Source organism: Poeciliopsis prolifica, unplaced genomic scaffold (assembly GCF_027474105.1).
Source record: "Poeciliopsis prolifica strain line A6 unplaced genomic scaffold, Auburn_PproV2 SCAFFOLD010, whole genome shotgun sequence".
In the NCBI taxonomy this organism is placed as follows: Eukaryota; Metazoa; Chordata; class Actinopteri; order Cyprinodontiformes; family Poeciliidae; genus Poeciliopsis; species Poeciliopsis prolifica.
The window spans coordinates 7,205,255-7,229,472 of NW_026562385.1; the positions used below are offsets into that span (position 1 = coordinate 7,205,255).

The 24,218-nt window shown below is 37.3% G+C and overlaps 1 protein-coding gene across 1 annotated transcript in view; it reads right to left on the reverse strand.

Moving 5' to 3' along the window:
* Positions 1 to 18,601, reverse strand: part of LOC129363650 (alpha-1,6-mannosylglycoprotein 6-beta-N-acetylglucosaminyltransferase B) — a 68,201-nt gene extending 49,600 nt beyond the window's left edge. The window contains exons 1-3 of the mRNA XM_055035879.1: positions 18,250 to 18,601; positions 15,742 to 15,854; positions 1,070 to 1,214 (exon numbers count right to left, since the gene is read on the reverse strand). Coding sequence (XP_054891854.1) covers positions 1,070 to 1,214; positions 15,742 to 15,854; positions 18,250 to 18,317 — 326 coding nt within the window. The 5' untranslated portion in view covers positions 18,318 to 18,601. The remainder of the gene's footprint in view (positions 1 to 1,069; positions 1,215 to 15,741; positions 15,855 to 18,249) is intronic.
* Between the last annotated feature and the right edge of the window lie 5,617 nt (positions 18,602 to 24,218).

Consider the following 24,218-nt stretch of genomic DNA (forward strand, 5'->3'; position numbering starts at 1 on the left):
AAAGTTTTTCCATTTCTAATCTAACGGGTCAAACCGACTCTGTGCCATAAACAATGATTTCTTTTCCCCAACAAAGGTATTTGGCCTTTGTCACTAACATTTCCAGTTTAGTCCCTGAGAGGCCAATTATACTGTAAGATGTATGTGGCTGAGAGGATATCTGCTGGGCAAACTGCAAAGAAAATTATACTGTGGTTGTAAAAATCATTGTGGGGAGAAAAGTACTTTTTTTTTTTTTTTTAAAAGCAGAGGTTGAGGTCAAGTGAGGTAACGCCATTTTTCAGCCCATATTCAGCAACAGATACCAGACTCGATTGCCATATCAGTTACTGTAATATCTCTTTGTACATTATTTGTTGTGTTAATGTGTCAGGAGGCTTATGATGGTTCATTTCACGCCTGTGAAGAACAAGGTAAAAGTCTTCAAAGAGGAAACTAATCACTGTGAAAAAAAATGTTAGTTGTATCTTCTTAGGAATGTGAGGAAGTAAAAAAAAGAACCGTGAAAATGATGTTTTAATCTCTGTACATACTAATGTTTGCATGACTGCATTAGCTAGCAGTCAGAGTTTGAAATCCTCCTGATCCATTGCTTCAAACATTTAGGAATTAATCATGTTTATTGCTTTTGACATTGTAGAAACTCTTTTACCGGACAGCAACTGAAGTTACTCTGTTTCACAGTTTTTAGTACCGATCATGCTTTAATATTGGTAATTTATAACCAACCGGATCAAAGCTGCTTCAGCAAAGAGGCAGATGGTGCTTGTGCTTTTCCAGACTGTCAATATTATATGAAGATATAAGGTGCAAATATATGATTGGAAATTATGCATCATTTTGTAAACAAGGGAGGGCATTAGTTCTGCATCTTTTCACAGCATCCACCTCTGATAAAGTGTCTTTCTATTATTAACAGGCCAACTAAGTTTGCCTTTTGATTTGACTTGAAACATATTTGTTTCCACATTTGAAAGACATTTGGAAATCTTCAGTTTCAAGTTGTAAAGTAAACATCCTCTATTCCACTATTGCTAACGGCACCGTTTGTGTCTGTGTTGTCCCTTACCTGTCCAAGGCCACACTGAGTTCGTCCAGCCTGTGGGTGTCAGTGGCGTTCCCCAACTTTGACAGCGCATCCATTCTTTTCATAATCATCTCCAGCATGTCGCTGATTTTCCTCAAAACCCCTCGTGATTCCTGGCCACTGAGAACTGAAACATGATGCAATGAAATTGAAAAATGTTCACAAATAATACAGAAAGCAATTCAAAATGATGATAAAAAAAACACATAACAGAACAAAGGGTAAATTATTTAGTATATGAAATTCACACTTTGCACTCGCATTTTTCAAAAGTCAGCTCAATTTATTTTATTTGTGTGGAATGGTACTTTATTTTTAAATAAACAAGTACAATTCAAATCCAGTTTAAATGGCAGTAATACATTTAGTCTACGTTTAATCTGATATAGATACAATGCAACTTCATGAAATTAATTTTAGGATATGATAAAAAGCCAAGTTGTGAAAAGTTATCAAAAGATGTAAAAACACCAGGGAGAATTCATTTTTCACTTTGATCCCACGTTCTGAGAAAGTGAACGCCAACAGCAGGAAGCAGTTTAACAGGATGAATCTGCAAGAGCCTCCATCTGCCTCAAAGCAGCCAGAGGTTGGGAGGACATAAAATCAGAAAACCACAGATGTTACTGGTAACTGTATCTGGTAATTGATCTACATGGAGCCATACATTGACATGTATGAAAAGGCAGCCATCATTGCACCGTGTACTCCAGCTTTTATGCCTGTAGCGGGATATAACTGAGGCACTGATCACTCAAGCAAGCTTGATCAAAAACAAAAGTATAAGCCAGAAGTAAAAATTGAAAGTCTGCCTCTGATTGAAACTGAAAGCTGGATGCACAAAAGTCAAGCCTCGTGATTGAAGAACCTGCCTTGGAGCTTAGTCATTAAGAGCAGCATATGTGAGAAGAAGAACGTTATGCTCTATTCTAAATTTAACAGAAATGCAATAAGGAGGAATATTTTTAAATACATAAGTCTTAGCAGAAGGTCTTTTGTTGAGTTTTAAACATATTATGAAAATAAAGGTCTAAGAAAGTATCAGTCCATCCTACAAGTTATAATTATAAACATGCAAATATAGGAAGCCTTAACAACACTTCACTTTTCCCCCATTTTATGAGACAAATTGTTAAATATGCCTCTTTCCTTAAATTGTACACACAAATAAATACCCATTATAACAATTTCCACATAAAAAAATGACAAAGGTTGCATCAATTTAAAGAGGAGAGGTGAAATATTCCAACGAGAATGATACCAAAAGGTTGCAACATAAGTGACATTTTTCTAGTTTATACAATGGTCTGTCTTTTTATTTGAACTTCTAGTTCAAGTTTTCGCCCATTAAAAATGTTTTAGACTCTAAAATTGTTGCATTTCTTGCTATGGCACGGAAGACTCACGGAAAGCCCAAAATTAACCTGACATTTCCACTTATTATTTTCATTTGATTATTCAAATTTTAATCTGTTTGTTCCCAAACCACAACAAAAATAAGTCCACATTTTAAATAAATCATTTTCAGATGTTAATTTACCGCGGTTTACCTTTACAAGTCAATTTTTCAATTATCCGTCTCCCTCATTATCAAACAGAGCAAAACCCTGGGAGCGGATATGCCAGCAAAACAAACGAGTCTGAAAATTATTCTGACAATACAAGATATTCCGTCCTCTCTGTCCCAAATTAATAATGACCAGGCTGGAGGTAAACCTACAGTAAATCGCGCTCGATACAAACACTCACTCCCTAAACAAGCCCGTAGGCACAAATAATAACATCAAAGCCGTTCCTTTCTCTGCATCATTAGTGAGTCGAGGTTCTGACCCTATTTCTTTTTGTTCACCGAGCGCCGAGCACAATTAACGACACATCTGATTCTGCTGTTGTGACAACAGAGCAATAGAACTTGGGTTGCGACACGCAGATATAAAAAGAAAACGGGAAAGATTAGCAACAGGTGGGATAAATTATCTGAAACATTTTGGAAGTAATCTGATAAAGTCTAAACCAAAAGTGGAAGACTCTGGAAAAAAGTTTGAATATTTTTTATCAAATAGATTTAATTGAACAAGATTTAATTAGCTTATATGCTACCATTAAACAACTTTCAATTGTCTGATTTAGGCTATTAACTAATTAAAAAACAGAACAACTTGTATTTGACAGTCAAATTTTGGAACACATTTTTAAATCAATACGTTGACAAAGAGTCAGAAAAAAACAAAACATCTTAAGATGCTTATTGCAAAACATCTTTTGCTTAAATTAATAACATTGAGTGGAGGAATTTTTAATAGATTGATAACACAGTTGTGGAAATTCAGATAGTTTGCATGTTTCTAAAAATGTGACTACTGCAAATACTTTTGTCAAAACCTTTGCTCATGTCAGATTTCACGTTGATCCCCCTTTTCATACCTACATTTCACAGCAACACATTGATATTTTATTTTTTCTATTTCAATTTCACGCCTGTAAACAAGCCACTTCATATCCATGGGGAATAGAACACTTAAATGTAATTAATTGTGTAATATTCACCGAAAATTTGGTGGTGTAAGCTATTTTCATTTATTTTGCTCCAGGCGTGTTAAACTAAATAGTTATAAAATTATTTAAAACATGACCTCTGATCATACCAAAAACAAGAAGCAGAAGTAGTGAGTGGACAACTAGAATACAGAGAAAGTGTTGGCGCTGCCAGGATCTCAACAATACATAATGCAATATGTGGGACTTGAGTAAACCTCTGGTCTGAGATTTTGAGGAGAAAAAAAACAACAAAAACAAATAACAGCTTCATATTGTTTCTAAAAACAGAGTGAATATGAAGCCCAACTTTTGAGTGCTCCCTCATCAATTGCATTAGGCTGCAAAAACTGCAGTGTCTGCAGACTCACTTTCTTTGTCAGACCTCGTTTATCATCGGCCGAGCAAAAGTCACCTTTCTCCGGAAAGCAGAAATTGTATTAAATCACCGGTAAATAAAATCAGGAGAGAGAGAGAGAAAGACAGAAACACGCCTCTCTGCGATTGCAACACGTGTGTTTGGGACCTTTAATAAAGGCGCTGCGCTCAGTATCATGACTGATATTTACAAAGAATATTGCAATGATCTTAGGCCACTTGGATATTCCATGGATTTTCTTGGACTTGTTTTGCCTGTGTTTTCTTTTAAAGCTCTGTTCTATGTGGTAGCTTCAGTGTTTTAAATTATTCAGCAGTTGACAACAAATTTTTATTCCATGGCCAGAGAGAAAACCTAAATGTATTCTGTAAAAAAAAAACACATTTAGCAGAATAATGATTTGAGGGGAAAGAAGGAGATGATTTCAAAATGAGAGCAGGGTAGAGAAAATGTTTTCCTCTTAGACGTTCTTAGCCGACAAGAGAGCATTCTTGATATCTAATTATATCAACAACCAAATTTACCAAACTAAATGTAACACAATGTTCTTGTGGACAATTTGAAATCCACGGCTAGCAGTAAACCCAAATTAGGAGCAACACAAAGTACAGCTTTAGAACAAATTGTTATATATGCTGTGCTCCACCAAAGTATTTATAAACTTTTGCACATTTTGTGATGTTAGCACAACAAATTCCACGGGATTTTTAGAGGCCGATTCTGTGACGCACCAAAGCTAATTTGTGTACATTATGTGGTAATGAGAAGAGAATGATATAAAGTGTTGCTTGTAAAGGTAAACAGTCAAAAATTAACAGCAATATTTAGCTTGTAATAAGAGAAAAAACACAAAAGGTTAATTTTTCAAAGGTTTTTTTCAGCATGTTCATTAATTTAGAAACGCCACTGTTTCAAGCTACATATTAATTTGCAAGCAAACTAAATATTTACTGTAGTTAGAAAACTAAATATTTAGTTTGCAAACTAAATATTCAGGTCATGTGGTGGTTAAAATCAGTAAAGTCTCTCTGAAAGCCCATTACCAATCACACCGTGCCCACACACTGTAGGACCAAACATGTTATAATCTTCCATCATCATGTTTGGCTTCTCTCTGGATTTGAAAATCAACCAATAGTTTTAAAATCTCGCTGTGTGAATGAGGCAGTTCTTGCATAATGTTTTGAAAAATGCCAACTCGAAAAGTGGCTTTACTGAACCCATACATTTTACTTTTACTAGTCATTTTATTTTTTTAAGTAAAGAGACTATCACTTGATAGTCATTGAAACATTGAAAATAATTTCAATGTTTATTTCTTCCTATTTTGATGTTATGTGGAATGTGTTTCTATTCTATTTGAAAATAGCTGAAATTTCACAATTGCTGAAAATTTTGCTCATTCGTTCACAAAATTTCTTTAAAAAAATAAATCAGAGAATACCAGCAGTTTCTTAACGCCTGAAAGGCTGCTGTGTACATTTCCAATGAACAGTTTATCATCTCATTATTTATCTCAGCTGTCTCTAGATGATGAGAATATTATCTTCTTTTAATAGTGATTTGAAACTGATGCTGAGAGATTATTACATAAACGATGAGTTTAGGATTCAATTTCCGAAGTACTGCAGCTTAGTCAATATCACAAATATATTTCAATTAGATAAACATCTGTACATTAACTGGTATTCTCAACAAGCCGTCTTGCTGACATTAAAACTGTAATTTTCTTTCATTTTTATCAATATTCGTTTTATTCCTCTCAAGCATCCAGTTCCCTCACTGCTCTATTTGTTATTACTCAAACATTTGTTCCCTATTAGGCTTTCAGGCTTGTCCTTCGGGTATTTCTATAAACCTTTCAGCGTTTATAGAAAAGTGTTCACATGTCTGGGGGCTTTTAATGAGTCAGATCCAATCCAAACCAAGAGTTACGCCAGTAAAAGATGGCTCTGTTTACGTTTTCTTTATGCTTCTCACAACCGAATTCAAGATCAGTATAAAATATGTATTTATTTATTTTTTTTATTTTAAGCATCATCATTTTGGTGCCACTGAATCTTCATTGAAAATCTTTATTAATTAAGAAAAAAAAAAGAAACAAGTTTGCCCATAAAGAGAGTAAGATTTATGAAATAGAGTATTTGAAGAGAGCAGTTGTCTCTAACTTGGGTTCTTAAATGAAGAATCATTTTATGCCTAGTGGTCTGGTAGACCTGGTGTGATTGTTCATTAGCGTTCCCATATTTGGCTTTTGAATGACATATCCCCCTCCACGCCACAGGTGGCGCTGAGAATCACAATAATCCCATCGAGTTCTTAATTAAAAGTAAACTTGTCATTTTCTTCTAGTTATTTTTGTAGATTTTTTTTTATGAATACTCCAAAATGCTACTACTTTATTGTACTCAGTTTTCACAAAAATTAGGTTGAAAAGTATATTTTCCTGTAAGCTCTTCAACCATGAGTCACTTCTAACGCCTCTCTTTCTCCAAGGATGTTTACTTTGTCTCACACACAGTGCCCTCCTTTAAACTGCAACAGTGTGAATTCACATTCACACCTTCCCCGGATGAACCAGACTTTCTGAACAAACAAGCCAGAGTTCAGTGCAGCAGAGCTGGTGTGAATGCAACGTAAATCAATAACCATTTTCCCAGAGTCCTTCTCCTGCATTGCTTTCCTCTTATATTCCAACTGCTGCTGAGACATTTTTCCTCCTAGTGTCTTAAAAAACAAACAGATTATGTTATATGACATCTCTCTTTCGACTTCTCTTTAAACTATCCCATATTTATCAGTAGTTAGAGGGAACTCTATCATATTTTTGACGAAACTCCCTATTAGGTTGTCATGGCATACCTGATGGTAGTCTCAGAACAATATGTTGGCATCCATGATAAATCAGACATGTTAAAAAGTGAGACTTTCAGCTGCTTCCATTCACAGTCACTTTCTACTGCATCATGTAAAACAGGAAATTCTGGTCACACAGTTGGGAGGTGAAAAAAGGTACCCGAAGTGGTGAGTTACAAGTAAACCGGCTTTACCAAAGACTGATTTTAGATAAATGGATACACCTATGTTTAGAATGTGCTGTATTAAAAAAATTTTTTTAAATCGACTGTCACTTGTAGACAACACTGGTTTCTCTTTTGACATTGAGAGCCTGATTCAAAGGTTTGATTTAAATGTCTGGAACAAAAAAAATAAATAAAATATGTGTCTTTAAAAATTGTCAAAGGCTGGGCTGAAAATAAGAGGAAAAAGTAAAGAGCAGACAGAGTCTTTGAAAGACTTTCAGAAAGCCTTTGGAACTATTGATCAAGAGAACATCAAGATTGCAAGAAAGTATTTTTTCCTCCAAGAAGCCAGACTCCGAAATCAGAGATGGCGAGAGACTTTTGCACAGTTATCTTGCAACATAGACATGACTTTCAAGTTGATTGCCGCTGTATAGTATATCTTGTTGCATTAATATTTAACAGTTCATTCTACAGCTTCTCATTAACGCTGCTTAAAGCTGACCAAGTCCTGTCAAGCCTGATGTGGACTCAGGCTGGCTATATTTCTGAAACGTGGCCAGTTCTCTGAACGTCATGTCAGTAATAGGTGGAAAAAAAAACCCATACATTTCTTTCTGGTTAGAAAGAAATGAATACCTGACAAGTCAGGTATTCATTGCAGACACCAGATTGGGCCTGAGTAACTCATCTCTTTGGCACATGTGAGAGATATTTCACACGTGCTGCTGTGTGAAGCAGAAAACATATCTATAAACAGATCAAATTTCTTTTTACGCCTGACAGAATGGGAAAGTAGGAACCACCTGCACAGTTTTTATACAGGTTTCTCTCCTGCAATTAGAGATACACAGTGCCTATATAAATAGTATTCACCTTTTTTATTGCTTTAAAAATCATGACTGACAAAAAAATAAAATGATGGTCAACATAATGTCTCTTTTTGACAAATAAATCCTTTATCATCAAACTGAAAACTAGTTTCTTACAAATAAATAAACACACTTGAAACAAAAAAATTGTTTTTGTCTCATCAGACCAAATAACTTTTCTCCACTTAACCAAACTCCAGTTTTGGCTGCAACAATTTTATGCAGAGTCTCTCCCATCTCCACTGCTGAAGCTTGCAACTCCTTCAGCGTAGTCATCTCTCACTCGTCTCCTTTTTGCACAGCCTCTCGGTTTGTGAGGCTGACATGACCCAGGCAGATTAACACATGTGCCACATTCCCTCCATTTATTGGTTTTAGATCTAACTGGATTCCTGCGAATGTTCAGCGGCTTAGAAATATTTTTTTGCATCCAACCAATGAAAGTTATTAAACCTTTTAATAACTTTTCTCTGATTTGCTTGGAGTGTTTTGCTTTCACACTGGTACCCAGGAATATTAGTTATTTGCACCAATTGGCTGGACCTCTGTTGAATTAGGTCAGTGACTTTATCTGGGGTGGACAGTGATGCAATTATTTATTTCACCCTAAAAGTTTTTACTTAATTGTCTCAATTTTGAAGAAATCAGTTTTAAGTTTGATATTAAAAATATTTTTTTGTCTTTTTTTTTTTTTTTGTCAAAAACACAAAATTTCGTTGATCATGACTTACAGAATAAAAACGGGGCAAAACATCAAAGGGTGAAAATACTTTTTATTGGTACTGCATATTGCATTTTGGCTTATTTAACCACTGAAGGAAATGCAGCAGAGCAGAAATAGCTGCTGTGTTTTACAGCACAAACACGAAACAGTTTGCTACATGTAAACTCTGATCTGAACTGAACCACAAATTTAAGTTTGATAAATTAATGATGCTCATTTTGCAATCTCAACTGTAAAATGTGTGCAGCTTTATTTTCGGGATACTGGAAGTTGGTCTGATCACTGCTCAGTAACTTGCCTGTGACACATTGTGGTTTTCTTCTGTTTAAATATGACACTGATTAGTTATTTGATGAAAAAGAAAAATTTTAGACTTTAGTTTGGGGTAGTTTTTTATATATGCTGCCAATTGTAAGAGTGAGATCAAAGTAATTTTCTCAAAGATTTCTGTAGTTTCCATCTTTTGAGTTTTTTGGTTTAGACTGAACACTTTCTGCACGATTAAACACCATCCAAGTGAAAAGAAAAGTGGGTTTTTGAAATCATTTCATTCAGTAAAAGGAGAAAAAGTTGTCAAAAATAAATATACAAAAAATAATTCCTACTAAACCTGCTAATAGTTGTTTTTATTTTCACCGTTAACAGCAACAACTGTTTGCTTATTTTCTAATGTCAGTGATTTTTACAATACAGTAGCCTTAAACATAACTAAAGCTCAAAAAATACTTTTGCAGTTGATTTAAAATACAAAACTATAAAAAATTCCTTAAATCACACTCGTAGCAGCTAGCTGAAAACAACCCCCATAATGACTCTTCTCTGGTTTCTTTACACTAAATGAAAACCTGAAGGTTAAGAAGTGTCTGATCTTCAGGGTTGAAATGTGGAATAAGAGATCGATTGAAAATCTGGGACAAAATCTCAGTTTGTGAGATGAGAAAGAAGAGATAAAAATGCTGTGCAAAAAGAGTAACACTTTGTCACACCATGTTAGAAGGAGATTGCATTTATGAGATGCATCACCAAGACAAGCAATGTGCGTCATAACTATGTGAAAAAGAACTGCTGGGGAAAATATATGTCATTTCTAACTAAAAAAAAATGTGTTGTTGACTTCATCCATCCAAAAAAACGACTAAAATTTTATCATAATTGCATAATATTTCATACAGATAGAAATTAAGCTTTTCTAGGCAGATTCAAGTTTTCTTATTTACGTGAAGCTTGTTCTGAACAGTTAGATTTTTACCAATTCTGATTTATTTCATTCTGAGGGATATAAAATGGAGAGAAAAATGCTGCAGGTTCTTTGATCGAGCTGCTTTAGTTCCAACAGAAAATAATGGATTTCAAGGTAACAAATGTATGCCTAAAAGCCGAGTCAAGTTCACAGTGCATCAAGGCAGTCCAATGTGCTTCACATCAAAAAAAAACATCACATCAAAAAAACATCACACAGTCACCAATTACTAAAGCTTAAGTCAGGCTTAAACTCTACTTGAAGTATAGAAAAACTTCTCCTATTTTTGATAATCAACATAAAAAACAACTGAGTCCTATTTCCCTACTTAAAAGTTCTTTATGGCTCTTTGAAACACCATGCTTGTTTTAATGTGAAAGCATAAATATAAGTGCAAAACCTGCACCTTGCAGGGTCACTTGTCTGACCTCTGGAACCATCTGAAAAATAACACTGCACTAATCCAGAAGAATGAGATTCACTGGTCCATCAAATATATCTGAACACCAAAGAATAATAATTATTTTCACCACAGGTCATCTATGAAAGATTTTTTAAAACGTTTTACGTCAAGTAGCCATTTCGAATTGATCTCATATTTCATAATATCTCTGCTTCATATAAAGTTGCTAAATCCTCTACCAGAAAGAGGCTGACACATATAAAGTTTATTTAATAAAGTACAGTTTTGAAAAAAATACCAAATTTGTCAAAAAAGGATTTTAAACGTGTATTTATCAAATATTAGATAATTGTACCACATCTTTCAACTGACATGAAGTGAAATATTTCACGTTCCCCGCTTTTTAAATTTAATGTGTCGAAAATCACTGACAAATACCAAAACCCGAACACAGTTGGTCACAGTCCAAAAGAGGCAATTACATTACTCCAGCTAATTTGTAGAAAGTCCTAATCAATGCTGCTGTGCTTAATTTTCTATCACTTCCCTGTGGCCAAAACAAATTAACTGATACAACATCCACACATGCAACAACACCAACATTAACAAATAACACGAACACAACCGCTAAGTTTTATCTATGGTTGACAAATATCTCTTTTTGTCTAAAACACTAACAAAAATTTGGGCGAGACGACCGACCGATGTTATAAATTGCAAGGTTCTCAATGCAATAAATAAAAGAGATGTCAGCAGATGAATCCAGTTAAGTCTTATCTGTGCCACATAATCCCTATTTGTTCCATCAGGTGATTGCAGATTGAACATGCCCATGATATCGTCTTTTATTTACTTAAGTGCCTGGTCTGCTTCCCTTCAATGTGGGTCAGGGAAGCTCGTACAGTTCTTTACTTCCTTTTCCTGTTGATGAGATCAGTTTGTCTTATTCACTGCATCTTTACTAATCTTTTTTTTTTTAAATTTAAGTAGAGCAGACATGTGGAAACCCCACAGGCAACAAACTCTTTTGTTTCTAGTCATAGTCTTTAGTATGACTGTTATGGTGAAATAAACTGATTGGATGAATCCCACTGCTTCCTTTTCCCACTAGTTAGTTTAAAAACTCATCTAGTGCTTACAAGCAGCTGCGATACATTTCAATCTGACCAAATTCAAATTAAAGATTTTGTACGCCATTTTCTCGCCACATGCGACTGTCGTCACCCGGAAATCTTGTTACATGCAGATTCATTCTGCATCCCCGCTTTCTGCATTTGGCTTACAGAAAGTAGACCGAGATCAATGTTTCAAGATGGAAAACTAAAAAGTCTTGATTGCGCATCCTAACCTCCCAAGATGAATCAGGCTTTTATGTACAAATCGCTTGGACGTAAATTCAACAGAGCTGACTCGAATGCGCTCTCAGACTTTGCAGAAACACTGGGGCAAGGCAGGAATTCAGAAGATATCCACCTCTGCAGAGAGAAGCAGCACTCTGCAGCAAATTTTTTACTGCACTTGAAAAAACCCAGGTAATGGAGCTTAGAGCCGGGGACTGAGAGCACAATAACACCTTTTAGTCGTGCCTTGAACAGCGTGAAGCATTCTGAGTCCATTTTTTTCCCTTCTCTTTATAGTAAAGCTGCATTGAAATGTGGTCAAAGGACAAAGTCTATGAAGGTGGTCTTCAAAGAGCTTATTAGAAAACCCCAGTGCACTTCTGGAACCTTTAAGATATCCTAGATCAAACGTCCTTGTGATTCATGTTCCCCTCTCTAGCAGAAAAAGTCTCTCTCTGTCCCCGTTTCTTACACTTTTTCACCACATCATTAGTTTCCTGTGCCTTTCTTCAAAGGAAAATAATGAAGGTGATAAATGGCTCCAAAATCTTGATGGAGGTTTAGATCCAAGCGATTGGCTGTGCAATATCATAAAGAAAAAAAGAAGACAAAAAAAAAAACAAAAGCAGGAATGTTCTGCTCACTTTTCCCACTTTCCTCAATCAGTAAAATCACAGGCAATCTCTGACTCTTTCTTTTTCCTCCCAGAACAACAGAAAAAAAAGAAACTGTCAGCGCACAAGAACTTCTAAAAGCTCTTATGAAAACTTCACGCTTTTAGCATGAACGTTATGTCATCAGACAACACCAGCACTGATGTATCCTGCAGCACTTCACAGCTTTCAGCAGCAAAGACGAGCCGGCTCAGCTCGGCGAGCGCCATCAAAGTGCTGCTCCACTGAACGACATGTTTCATCTCGTTCATTACAGCGGCTTTAATGCTGCTAATCCTCAGCTACAAACACGCTCATGTAGACAAACACCCACACAGAGGATGAGAATTTCCACAGCAAACCTCGCTCAGGTTAGCATCGCAGCGGTGCTTAATGAGCTTCAGGCAGGATGCCTTCCCCTGACTGCAGGCTACGAGTGGTTAATTAATCAGACAGCTCTCCTGTCTAACACCTCCTCTGCCCCCCTCAAAGCCTCCTCTCTCCATTCACCCTACAGCAAAGTATAAATAGGTGAGACCGTTTAAATTGCCTCCCGTGATGACACCTGATGCACTTCGCAACATTTCATTGCTGCCAATGCCTCTTTTCTAGAGCCACATGGGTTTTTGCTGAGGTTGAGCTTTAAACAAGGAGCTAAAAATTATATTTTTAAATACCACAGTGACTGTCCCCATCACCGGATCGCCATGTTAACTCACTCTTTGCATCTTTTAGTGACCCAAAAACACAGGGCAGTATGACATGATGATGGGAAATCTATTCTAAACATACTGGGATGCAAGATTTCACCAAAAATAATTTTTTTGGGAGAAAAACACACACACAAAAAAAAAACATTTTTGTGTTGTGAATCTTCGGGCCACTCAATGCAGTGCAAACCTGTCAATTTAAGAATTAGGATTGTAACAGATTATCTCTGATATGTAAAACCTAGTGGATGCCAGAGGTGGGCAGTAGCAAAGAAAATTGACTCCAGTACTGTACAGTAATTGCATGGGAAAGTACTGATTTTGAGAGTCTGTACTTAAATATGTGCACAAACTTGGTGAATACAGCTGGTACCTTCCTATTTTTCACTGGAAAAGCCAGTCTCAGTAGAAATCAAACACTGGGCAATGTTTCTGACATCTTACTCGTAATGATGCCATTGTGAGAAATGTATAAATATTAAAACAACAGCCCTAAAATTCAGCAACAGCCAAAGCATTGCAGAAATGTAGACTCAATGTCAAAAACTGCACTGTGAAGGAGTCTTCCTCAGAGAATTTTGAAGGTGCAGGTGTGTCTAGTTAGCTGATCGGTCAGGAGACCCACAATTGGTCCAATAGGCTTTCCACAGGAGGTTTCACACAGTCGATTGTCTATGTGTGTTGCTAAGTTCAAACATGCAGAAAGAAACACTATCCCACATCTTCCAAGTCCACAGTGTTGTGTTTTAAATAATCTGTAATTTAGGAAAATTCACGTAGTGAATTGTATGAAGACATACATGCTCTTTTTCTTGTTTTTCGTAAATAGATTAAAGGTTTCATAAAACTCAAACTTTAAAGAATCTCCAACATGCGTAAAATCTTCTAGTTTACACTTGAACAGCCTGATCAGAGGATCAAACAGTTGAGGCTCATTAAAACCCCTGTGAAATCATCCTTCACTTGCATCCCAAATGAAAATAAATGTGTCCTCTTGCTTCTTTAGCGAGTAAAACTGTTTCACTGGCTAAATTATTCTCACAAATTATTTGTATCTTTTTGATTCTGTTTCTTTTTTTTCCAAAGTCAAGTACCCACATTTTTTCCCCACACATATCATTCAATTAAAAGCAACCCTTTTTCAAAACAGAGTGAAGACGCCCGGGCCGACGGGCAGCTCTTGTTAGTCGACTTTTTCAACAACACAGCAGGGCAACAACTCCACTTCTTCTCTTCTTTAAAAACAAATAAACATATCAAGCGAGGATGTCGCCAAGCGTGTGCATATCACGGTCATCAAAAGCCACCAGCAGTCCTGAGGACAAACGGCATCATTGAGTAGGTCTGTGGCAATCGCTGCCTCCTCGTTTATACATAAATAAACCGACGACGGTGCAACAAGCTGTCAACAACTGCTGTCCTTGGATGAGTGATGTTGGATAGAGCAGCTGCAGTCTCTCTCTCCCTCTCTCACCAGCTGGGATCCGTTACACAGATTGACCCAAAGTGTCACTATTGTGTCGAGCAGCGATAAAAAGGTGGGAGACAACAGTCCAAGAACCAACAGTGACTCCACTAAGTGGCACAAGCTCCCACAGTTTGTATGCAGAGGCAGAAAGCGTAAACGCGAAGAACGCGCTGAGAAAGCCGGGTTTCTCTCAGGGACGGGTTGTCAACAACTCTGATTTCTCTTTCTTAAGTCTCTGAATTGTTGATCTCTGAGAGGATAGGAGAATCTATTTCGGTATTATTTTTTAACCGCAGCTGACAGTTGGAAATATGCAGCTATCAAGGCAAAATGTGCTTCACTTTTATCACAGTGGCTTCCAGATCTATATTTTAGGTCTATAATTATATATATTACCATCTCAACTCCTCCCTGGGAGACTAATTTTGAAGACAACTCATGACTGCATGACTGAACTGACAGCATGTTGTTTTGTTTAGTTTTTATAGATTACACTCATAAACGTTTTCCTTCCAAGATACCTGCACTCATCTATAGTCCTGAAGAAATGTATCACCACAGCATTATCCTACCGTCACTAAACTTCACAGTGCATATGGTTAATTCACAATAAAGTACAGTGTTAGTTTTTCTTTAAACAGTCTCTGCTTTAGGCCAAACAAGTATATTTTGATCTCATCCTTCTTCCACATGCGTTAAACTTGAAACTGAACTTCCAGTCCCTTCCTGTAAACAACAATGTTTACCTAGTTACTAACCCTCCTCCCCAACATCCTGCATATAAAATTTCCAAACTGGGTTGTAGATCTCTGCAGCTCCTCCAGAGTCACCCCGAGACTCCTGGTTGCTTCTTCAGCTTATAATCTTTACATCTCAAATTCCAAAATTAGATGACTTCGGCAGGCTTTTCAGATTTTTATTTAGGAAACGTAAAGAATATACATCTTTCACCGCATTCAGTGACATGGACACCCAATAAAATATATTAAAGGTCTCAAAGCATCCAGTCTTCAGCTGTAAGAGTTGCAGACAAAATGATTCCAAATGGGCAAGAACATGGTCACGACATGAAAGCGAGAGAAAAAAAAAGATAAAAGGTTTGATGAGGAAAGAAAAAGGCCTCTCAGGGCAATGTGCCCCTCTGGTGCCCCCCTGATGGGAAAAGTGAACAGGTCTGTCAGTTGGCTGGCAGCAATCAAGGCAGCTCCACGGATCTGTCAGCGTGTTTCCAGCTTGCTCATTACCGGCCCAAGACACAGCTCGGCTGGAGCCACCGGGCTACCAGGCTGCACTGATGTGTGACTTACCTTCAGCTCGCGTGGTGAACGGGGAGTCTCCGAGTCGCTTCGCCGAGAACTGGCCCCCGAGAGAGGTCATTAGAAAGCACAGGCTGAAGAAGCCGACCCCGACGACAAAGATCCTGCAGAAAAAAAAGGCGAGAAGGCTGATCAATTTACAAAACGAGCGATTTACAAGGTACAAGGGGGAGAAGAAAAACAAAAATGGGGGCAGGTGATGATTTTTGCAGCTGAAAAGCTCAAGTGGAGCATGGAGTAAAATGTCTGGCGCGTGCGTGTGAGTGTGTGGATATACAAAGCATGGACAAATTTCTTAAGCTTCATATTGTACCGACCAAAGCAGCAAGGAAGCATTGTGTACTCGCCTGGCTGTGTCATTTGAAGTGAACCATTATGTGGACAGATTTCCAGCATCACACTGTGCTCAGTGGGCAACAACACGAAATAAATCCATTCATCTAAAGACGGATGTGTGCTGTGTTTTATAGAAAGCGGCAAACATTTGCCTACTTCTCGCAAGCTTTGGAGTAAATTTCCAAAAACTGACTCGCTGGAATTGGAATGCTCCAGCAAATGTCGTGCTGGGAAAAGGTGTGGAAGAAATTCTTTCATGAGGCAAAGCTGCAGGACGGATTGTCACACTTTTTGCTGCAGACCTCATTCCTCTAACGTTCTGCTTTGTTTTGTTGTTTTTCTTCACATGGCAGAAACCTCACACAAGAGAGGGTACAGTTAACCAGGCAGAGCATAACTAATATCTGCATTAGAATGCTGAAAAACTCACACATGAATGCTCACATCAGTGGAAGGTACAAGAATTTGACGTTTGGTCGAATTAAATCAGATGCAATGAGCTGGTCAAAAGTTTACACACATCTGTCCTAATTATGAACCAAATACATTTATTAGGCTTTTTAATGCCGCTGTTCTCCTTTTTAAGAGTGGGAAGGCTGAAAAACAAACAACTTCAGGTAATTTTGATAACAGGAATTAGGTGCAATGGGTTTCTTATCCAGCCAGATGCAAACATATGCGAACATATGTTTGCATCTGTTTGCAAACATATGTTCGCATCTGGTGCAATTCAGGTGGATATCAGGTGGATATTCAGATTAATCCACCTGAATAATTAATCCGGTGGATTAATTATTCTCTCTTGTGAAATTACTGTAAACCTGCTTGCTTTCTGTAGCCTTCAACATGCGTCTACCTGGATATTTGGCCAGAGCTAATTAAAGTTGATTGGTTTAAATTGGATTAGATTTGACTTTTAAGCATAGTTCATTCATTTCCAATGGTGTTAAAGTCAAGTCCAAATTCAGAATCTTAAAATTTTGCCCACTTTATTCATTTCGAAACTGGTTTATATCAAACTACTTCTTACCCAAAATGTCCTTGTCAAATCAAAGGAAATTACTAACAAGTGTATTGTGAACTGGAGCATGTTGACACATCAGCAGAGAGAGTTTAATGTCATCATGGACTTTTGAGGATGACGCCAACTGAACAACACAGCTGCTCCGAAATAAACGGCACTGAGTTTGAAGTTCCATCTGCCTACATAAACAAGCAGAAAACCTTCTGGAGAAAAGTTCTAGATTGAGATATGTGGCCACAACAATGAGAAAAATTATTGGACAAGTCCGGGTGAGGCCTTCAAATTAAAGAACACAGTCAAGCATGGTGGTGGTGGCATCATGCTTGGGGGCTGTCCCGTGTGCAATGTGAAGAAAGTGCCAACCAATTGTTGCAAATTGATTTCTTGTTAAACTGGCATGTAGATGTTTGAAACTTTGACAAAATTAAGCGTTCAGTTGGAACAAAGATCTCAAGCACACGTCTTAAAAAATAAATAAATAAATAATTGAAAAGCTGAATTCCCACAAGTATTGTCCCTGGATTGTTCAATATGCAAAGCTGCAAGCCACAAAGTTTGGGACATCTTGTTGAGCTCAGTGGTTTTAATGATGTGTCTGCTTGTTTGGCTCTCACTCATTCCCCATGCAGCAGCCGGGAGAGTGAAAGACTCTGGAGCTGAGTAAGCAAACCTTAATTGTGGAGCAGGCTGTGCCCTGTCGTCCCAATTAATCCAAATGGTCTGAACTTGCAAGATTTGCTCCACTGAAACGAATAAATCATCACTAATTCAAAATGCAGCGTGCAGCGCACCAACCTCATGTCTTGCAGATTCTGCATCAGATATGCAAAGACGTGCACTGACAGACGATACCTTTTAAATTTGAGAAACCATAATGCAATTTGTGTTGCATTTACAGTTTATTGTCATGATCATGCTACAACACATAGGAGTCGGTTTTAGAGTCAATACATATTCAACTCTTTAATTAGCTCAGAAAAAAAGAATTGTGATTTTACAACTGTTCAACAAAACAAAACAAAAAAACAAAAAAATGTCTTAAAGTTTAATTTCACTGAAATCCATCGAGTTAACGTCCAGCAACGACTTGCCGCTAGTTTGGTTCTGACCCACCGAACTCGAACAGAGCGCGATCTCACCTGAACGGTTTGAAAGTGACGGGGCATCTCCTCACCATCGTGGAAAGCTCGCCGACGCTTGCAGTCATTTTCCGCCCGCGGAGACAGGGTCGGGTCCGACTGACATCCTGCTCATCTGCACTTCCAAGTCGCGTCAAACAGCACGAGCGCGTTCAAAACACTTCCTGCCTCGCCTCTCCTCGCCTCTCCGTGCCGTCACAACTTCAGCGGAGATTCCTGCGGCTTCCGTCCAGCAGACGGCAGGGTGGACTGCAGGAAATGTTCGGGGATAGTCCTTTAATGAGCTCCGAGTTCAAATTCCCCGGTGAGTAAAGCGGCTCGGAGCGCAGTGAGGACAGGCTGCTGAGTTCAGTGTATGCTCAGAGTGGATGGAGCCCCGACTTTCACTGTCTTTGCAAGACAGCAGGGCTGCGGTTTCATTTACTGACAGCGCCACCTAACGGTCAGTTCTCCTCCAGGGAAAATGTTATTTACAAAGTTTAAAAATGCAAAGAGTGGAGAAAGATATCATTGACTGATACCAGTAAATTTTTTTAAACAAGGAACTTGAGCGATGTTAAGTGGAGTTGGATGTCATTCCCAGATCCAAATTCCAACTTTATGCCATCAATAGAAAATAACGTTAAAAAACCCACCAGCTCTTGATTCTGATTCACTGCTGTCTGTTTTAGTAAGTACTGGAGGGTCTTGAAGTTTTTCTTCCTACTGCAATTCTCTTTTGAAATGTTTCCGATGAAGCAAACATGTATTTAGATGCATCCCTGATCATGTTGGGTGTTGGTGTAACACCAGCGTTCATTTCTTTCTGTGTTGACTTTACCAGTGACTACTATACCGTCTTCATAGTACTGCAAACTGGCAACCCAGGTACCACTTGTATTTCAGTATAACCAGGAGTATAAAACAACCCAATATTATTTAAAGAAACATAAAGAATATGTTTCAGACCAGAATAAAACATCCAAGCAGAAAAAGAAAGCTTCAAATACCTTAAAATCCATTCTAAAAATAACTAGTTGAATCAAGTCTATTGTTCTTCAAGGCTTGAACTGACTGTGTTGTTTGATATCTCTGCAGCCAGGAGACTACTTCCTCAGATACAATCTTATCAATCACTGGAAGCAGAAGGACAAAATAAAAAATAAAAACTGTACTAACCACACAATAATGGCTTTAAAATTGCCTACACAACTGAGTGAATCATATCAAAGCTCTGTAATTACTGCTTCAGTTATCAGTATATCAAGACAAAGTGCCCACAGAGTTATCTTTTCTGTAACTGCGTGGAACAAAGTATGAGTGGCCCTTAAGCAGAGGCGAATGCGACGCTACCCTGTGAGGCACTTCCACAAACCAGAAAAACATGATTAAAGAGGTTTCAAATGAAACTGCTGCACTGCAGGGACATCAGCTGGACGTTTTGTTTGGATGGCCTTGTAATGGACAGGAACGGTCGAACGCACTCAAATGTTGAACTTAATGTCCTTTCGATGAAATGGAGATTAGTGCCTACTGGATGTTCCCACAACACAATGCTGTGGTGAATCCTGTTTTATTGAGCAAAGTCCCAGAAGATGCTGGCCACAAGAATGACTCAGGAAAAAAAGAGACAGACCACAGCAACAGAGATAGGGACTGAAAGAGATGATCACTCGACATGGTGATCACTTTGACAAAAATGGTGCTTTTACAGGTAATATGTTGTTTCTGTATAAATAAGTATTAGATATCTGTCAGTATTTTTAATCCTTCAACAATCAATTTTACCTCTTCAACAGTCTTCAGTGACTTTTTGTTTTTGTTTTGTTTTCAGTGGAAATCAGGTGTGATTTGTATAGCAAATTAGGTGTGATTAAACTTTCGGAGACATTTCAGCACCGTGGATAGTTCCAAGTTGAAAAGCAAAATGTAGCTCAGCAGCGACACTTGGTGGCAGACAAACGACATTCAGTATTGGAGTACAAAAAGTGCCAATTTTTTGTTAGTTATTTAGTTAATTTGTTTATGAGGATGTTCCATTTTAATTCTAGAAACAGAAAAAAAAGTATAATAATAGTTTAACAACCATGAATGCAATTTGACATGTTTCTCAATAGAAACGCCAAAATAATTGTACTGACATACTGCCACGGTTTATTCTCACGGGGATCTTGGAATAAAGATGTAAAAGAAAAAAACAAAAATACAGATTTCAAACAAAAAAAATAAGTATGTCATTGAAAGTTGTGTCATATTTGCTTATTAATAAACAAATAAAGAAAACAGCTCCAGTTAGCCACTCATCTGCATTAATTTAATTAATTTAGATAGAAATCCTTGTTTCTCACTACAGTGTTAAAATATGCGTATGTTGGGATGAAGGGCGATGACACTGAAGTCAAGAGAAAAAGAGATAACAACCCCTAAGATAATCCTGAAGCGATAAATAAAACATTGCCGCAATAACATGAGAGCAGCAGTATCTTTCTTCACCATGGAAACAGTTTTTGCTGTGCTGGGTCCTGACTCGCTTGTCTGAAAGCACAACTTTCTACTTTACAGGAACTCTTGCAATGATACCAACCTAATAGAAATGTGGAGTTTTTGTTTTAATTATAGAATGGTCGTAATCTGCAAAGAGGCACACGGACATAAATGAAGTAATTTAATTTTCTAAGTTACTTTATTGCTTAAAAAATGCTTTATCTTACCCTACTGCAAAATGACTTTTTGTTAAGAAGAACAGATTTTCATTTAGGGATCTTAAAACATGAAGATGTGAATATAGCGGAGGCAGAAACTGTCTTAGAAGAGTTCCCGACGAAAGAAGAGATCTCTTAATGTTCGAAATATCTTTTTTACAATAAAAGAAAATCTCAAGAACAGAAAACATCATGCTGTGAAATAATTTTTTAAAATCGCCCTTGGTCTTTAATCGAGTAAGTGAAAACAAGAATAGAAGGAAATCTCAGCCATTATATTAAAAATGAGACCTGATGGTTATCGCCATCTTTTTTTTTTTTTTTTACCAATCCTCTGGGAGAACTTTGGAAAGTCTTAATTCCTCACGTTTGCATTTAAAAAAATATGATGTTGAAAAATTAACCTTTGCAAAGAAAACATTAAATATCTTCACTGCCCTTGAATGTTTTCCTTGAGGGAATACTTTTTGTAGCTTATTAAGCACCTCACCTTTGTTTTTGTTTTTTTGTTTTGTTTGGGGTTTTTTTTCAAAAAGAAATCTCTAAAATATTCATCACTGAACCTTCCTTGACTGTTATCAGAGACATCAGTCGAAATGGGTTTATTGAACACAAGTCTGAAGAGAGAACTTTAATCCTTTCAAATAAAAGAGAAAAATAATATAATCATCTGATGGCTGTGGCCAAGGACACCACCTACTGCAGAATTATATTTTGTAGATTCACTTTTGATTCTCCCTCTTTTTGTGATTGTGTGTTTTTCTCTATTTGAGCCATTTTTGTTGTCACACAGGAATCATTCGCCAGGCGTCTGTGTCTATTTTCATGACTGAAAAACATACAGTTCATGGAAAATGTAACGTTTTCAAATCAAAGAAACAAAAAGCATTTGTTTATAGACCAACACAAAAGAGTGTGTTGGAGTATGAAGGAAGAAAGACGTTAGATATTCTCCCCTCCCCCAGCCTCCCTCTGAAAACGAAACAAAACAAAGAAGACCCAAAAAAAAGTAAACAAAAAAAAAAGAAAGTGAAATATTGATTCATCACCAAACACCGCTCGAAACCTCTACAACTTTCTCCCCGATCTCTACCAAACCCACAAGGCCTTTGCACAACAATTGCTTTTATACTCAGATTGAATTGCCCAATGCAGGCAGACTCTGTTCTGAAGGTAACATGCTGAACTGGAAGCTCTTTGAAATCTATCATGGGGCTGAATATAAATGAATGGCAGGTTATTCAGATTTTAATTTAAGAAAACAGAGGTCCAAGAGTTCCCCTCGTGCCATAACTGTTGAAAGGCAATAATACAAAACCCCGTATTACCAAGCACAAAGAGACTATCGATCACTCAGATGAGTTGGCTCTCTGACAGAGGTTTGGTTAAGAGTAGTTTTTTTATTGTGCAGCAGCTGCAAGTTAGAACAGACTGTCATAACAACTCAGTAAAATCCAGAGGAGAGTCTTGCATTTGGCTTGATGTTTAAAATATGTAAATTTTTGTTCAAGTCAGTGAATCGCAGGTGTGTCAGCTGTCAAGACTTTGCAGATTCCCTTTATTTTTTTCTGAAAGCATGCAGTGCAAAAAAAAAGTCTATACATCAAACTATGCAGATTCTCAGTGAAAATTTTGAAGAACTGGGTAATTGTATCAATGTTTTTATTATATTGTCTACTTGCAGGCTGAGGTCTTTGAATTTTCCATCTGTCAAGAGTAAGACGCAGAGATATTTGATGAGTGGCTCTCTCACATCAAGCAGTTAGCTAAAAAAAGAGAGCGAAAGATAATACTTTTTTATCTTCTTTTCATTAGAAAAGACTTCAAGAAGCCACTTCTTGAAAATCTCGGCTTTTTATGGAGCTGTGATCTGTTTGACAATCTTTTTACAATGTCTAAACTCTTAATACCACGAAGCCTTTATGTTCATCATAAACTGACTTATTTTTATATGTTCACATTGAACGACCGACTTTGTGAAAATCACCATTTCTAAGTTTATTCTCAACACTGTCACTGTCTTTGTCTGGGATCTTCTGGTGAAATATCAATGACCGTGCCGTCTTACCTTTATTTTTTCCACTGTGTTTTCGATGAGCACCTGATTTATTGCAGCACTATGGCACCTAATTGCACACATGAAAAAGTGTCATTTGTTGGGTCACGATTGTTTATATTGACTACGCTAAGAGACGAAAGCTACAAAATCATCTGGATTTCTGGTGTCGACTCCCTCAGTGAGACAGTTCACTAAATTTAGACATTGTACATTCTTGGAAATCAACATGTCAATATTTTGATTGAACTCTAAGCATCATCGGACACCTATTAGTTTTTAAATAATCCTCAAAATCCTGGTTTGTAAAGTGTTCTTCTATCCACCAGGTGTCCTCAGTGTGCACTTCACGTTGTATGTGATGTAATCAGCCTTTGTTGTTTTCTATGTTCTGTGATCAGTCTTTACCGGTGTCTTTCTTCCGCTTCCAGTTTTATAACCTGTACTTGATTGTTTTGCCTAACCTCCCGTTGTATTCCCGTCCTTCCGATAACTGTCACTTTGAGTGTTTTTCATTCCTTTGAGTTTTCTGCAAGAGAAAACTGTGTTTTTGTCATGTGCAAGTAAAATGTTCCACCCCAGTACTTCATTGAATTCTTTATTTGGTCCTCTTCTTCTTACACACTCCAATCAGTGATGAAAACTGACAAAAAAGGAACTGTTTTTTTTTTTTATGGAGGTTTTTTTTTATGGAGCATATGGAGGGTTGCTTCAGGTGCTTTGAGCCTGTTTCAGCTTGTTTGTCGATCTGTTCTTGTGGAGTCTTTGAACATCTGGAAGATAGTGTCAAAGTTTTTTGCGAAACGCTGACTTTGTAATTGAATGTTTTCATTTCTGCAGGATGAAGCACGTTTATTTCTACAGAGGCATTCTAGTACACAACAGAAGTTACATAATTTCTTTTTAGGATCTCAGAATAAATATTAAATACCATTAAATGATTGATCTCACCACTAAAACCAGATCACGGATTGGGAGATTTTCCGCAGAAAGTTATACAGACAGAAATCCTTTCCTTTTGGGCTCCGGTACAAATGAACTGAAGGCTGCGATCAAAGCAAACCGGGCTTTCATCACATCCCAGCAGAACCAACTCCACGCTGCACTGATGCAGAAATGTATGCAGAAGGAAGTCCAAGTATTGAGGGAAATGAAAGAAGCTTGACATTTCTATGTAAAGTTTCCTGTTTTTGTTTTTTTTAAAGTAAATTGAGAAACTAAGTTTTGGATAA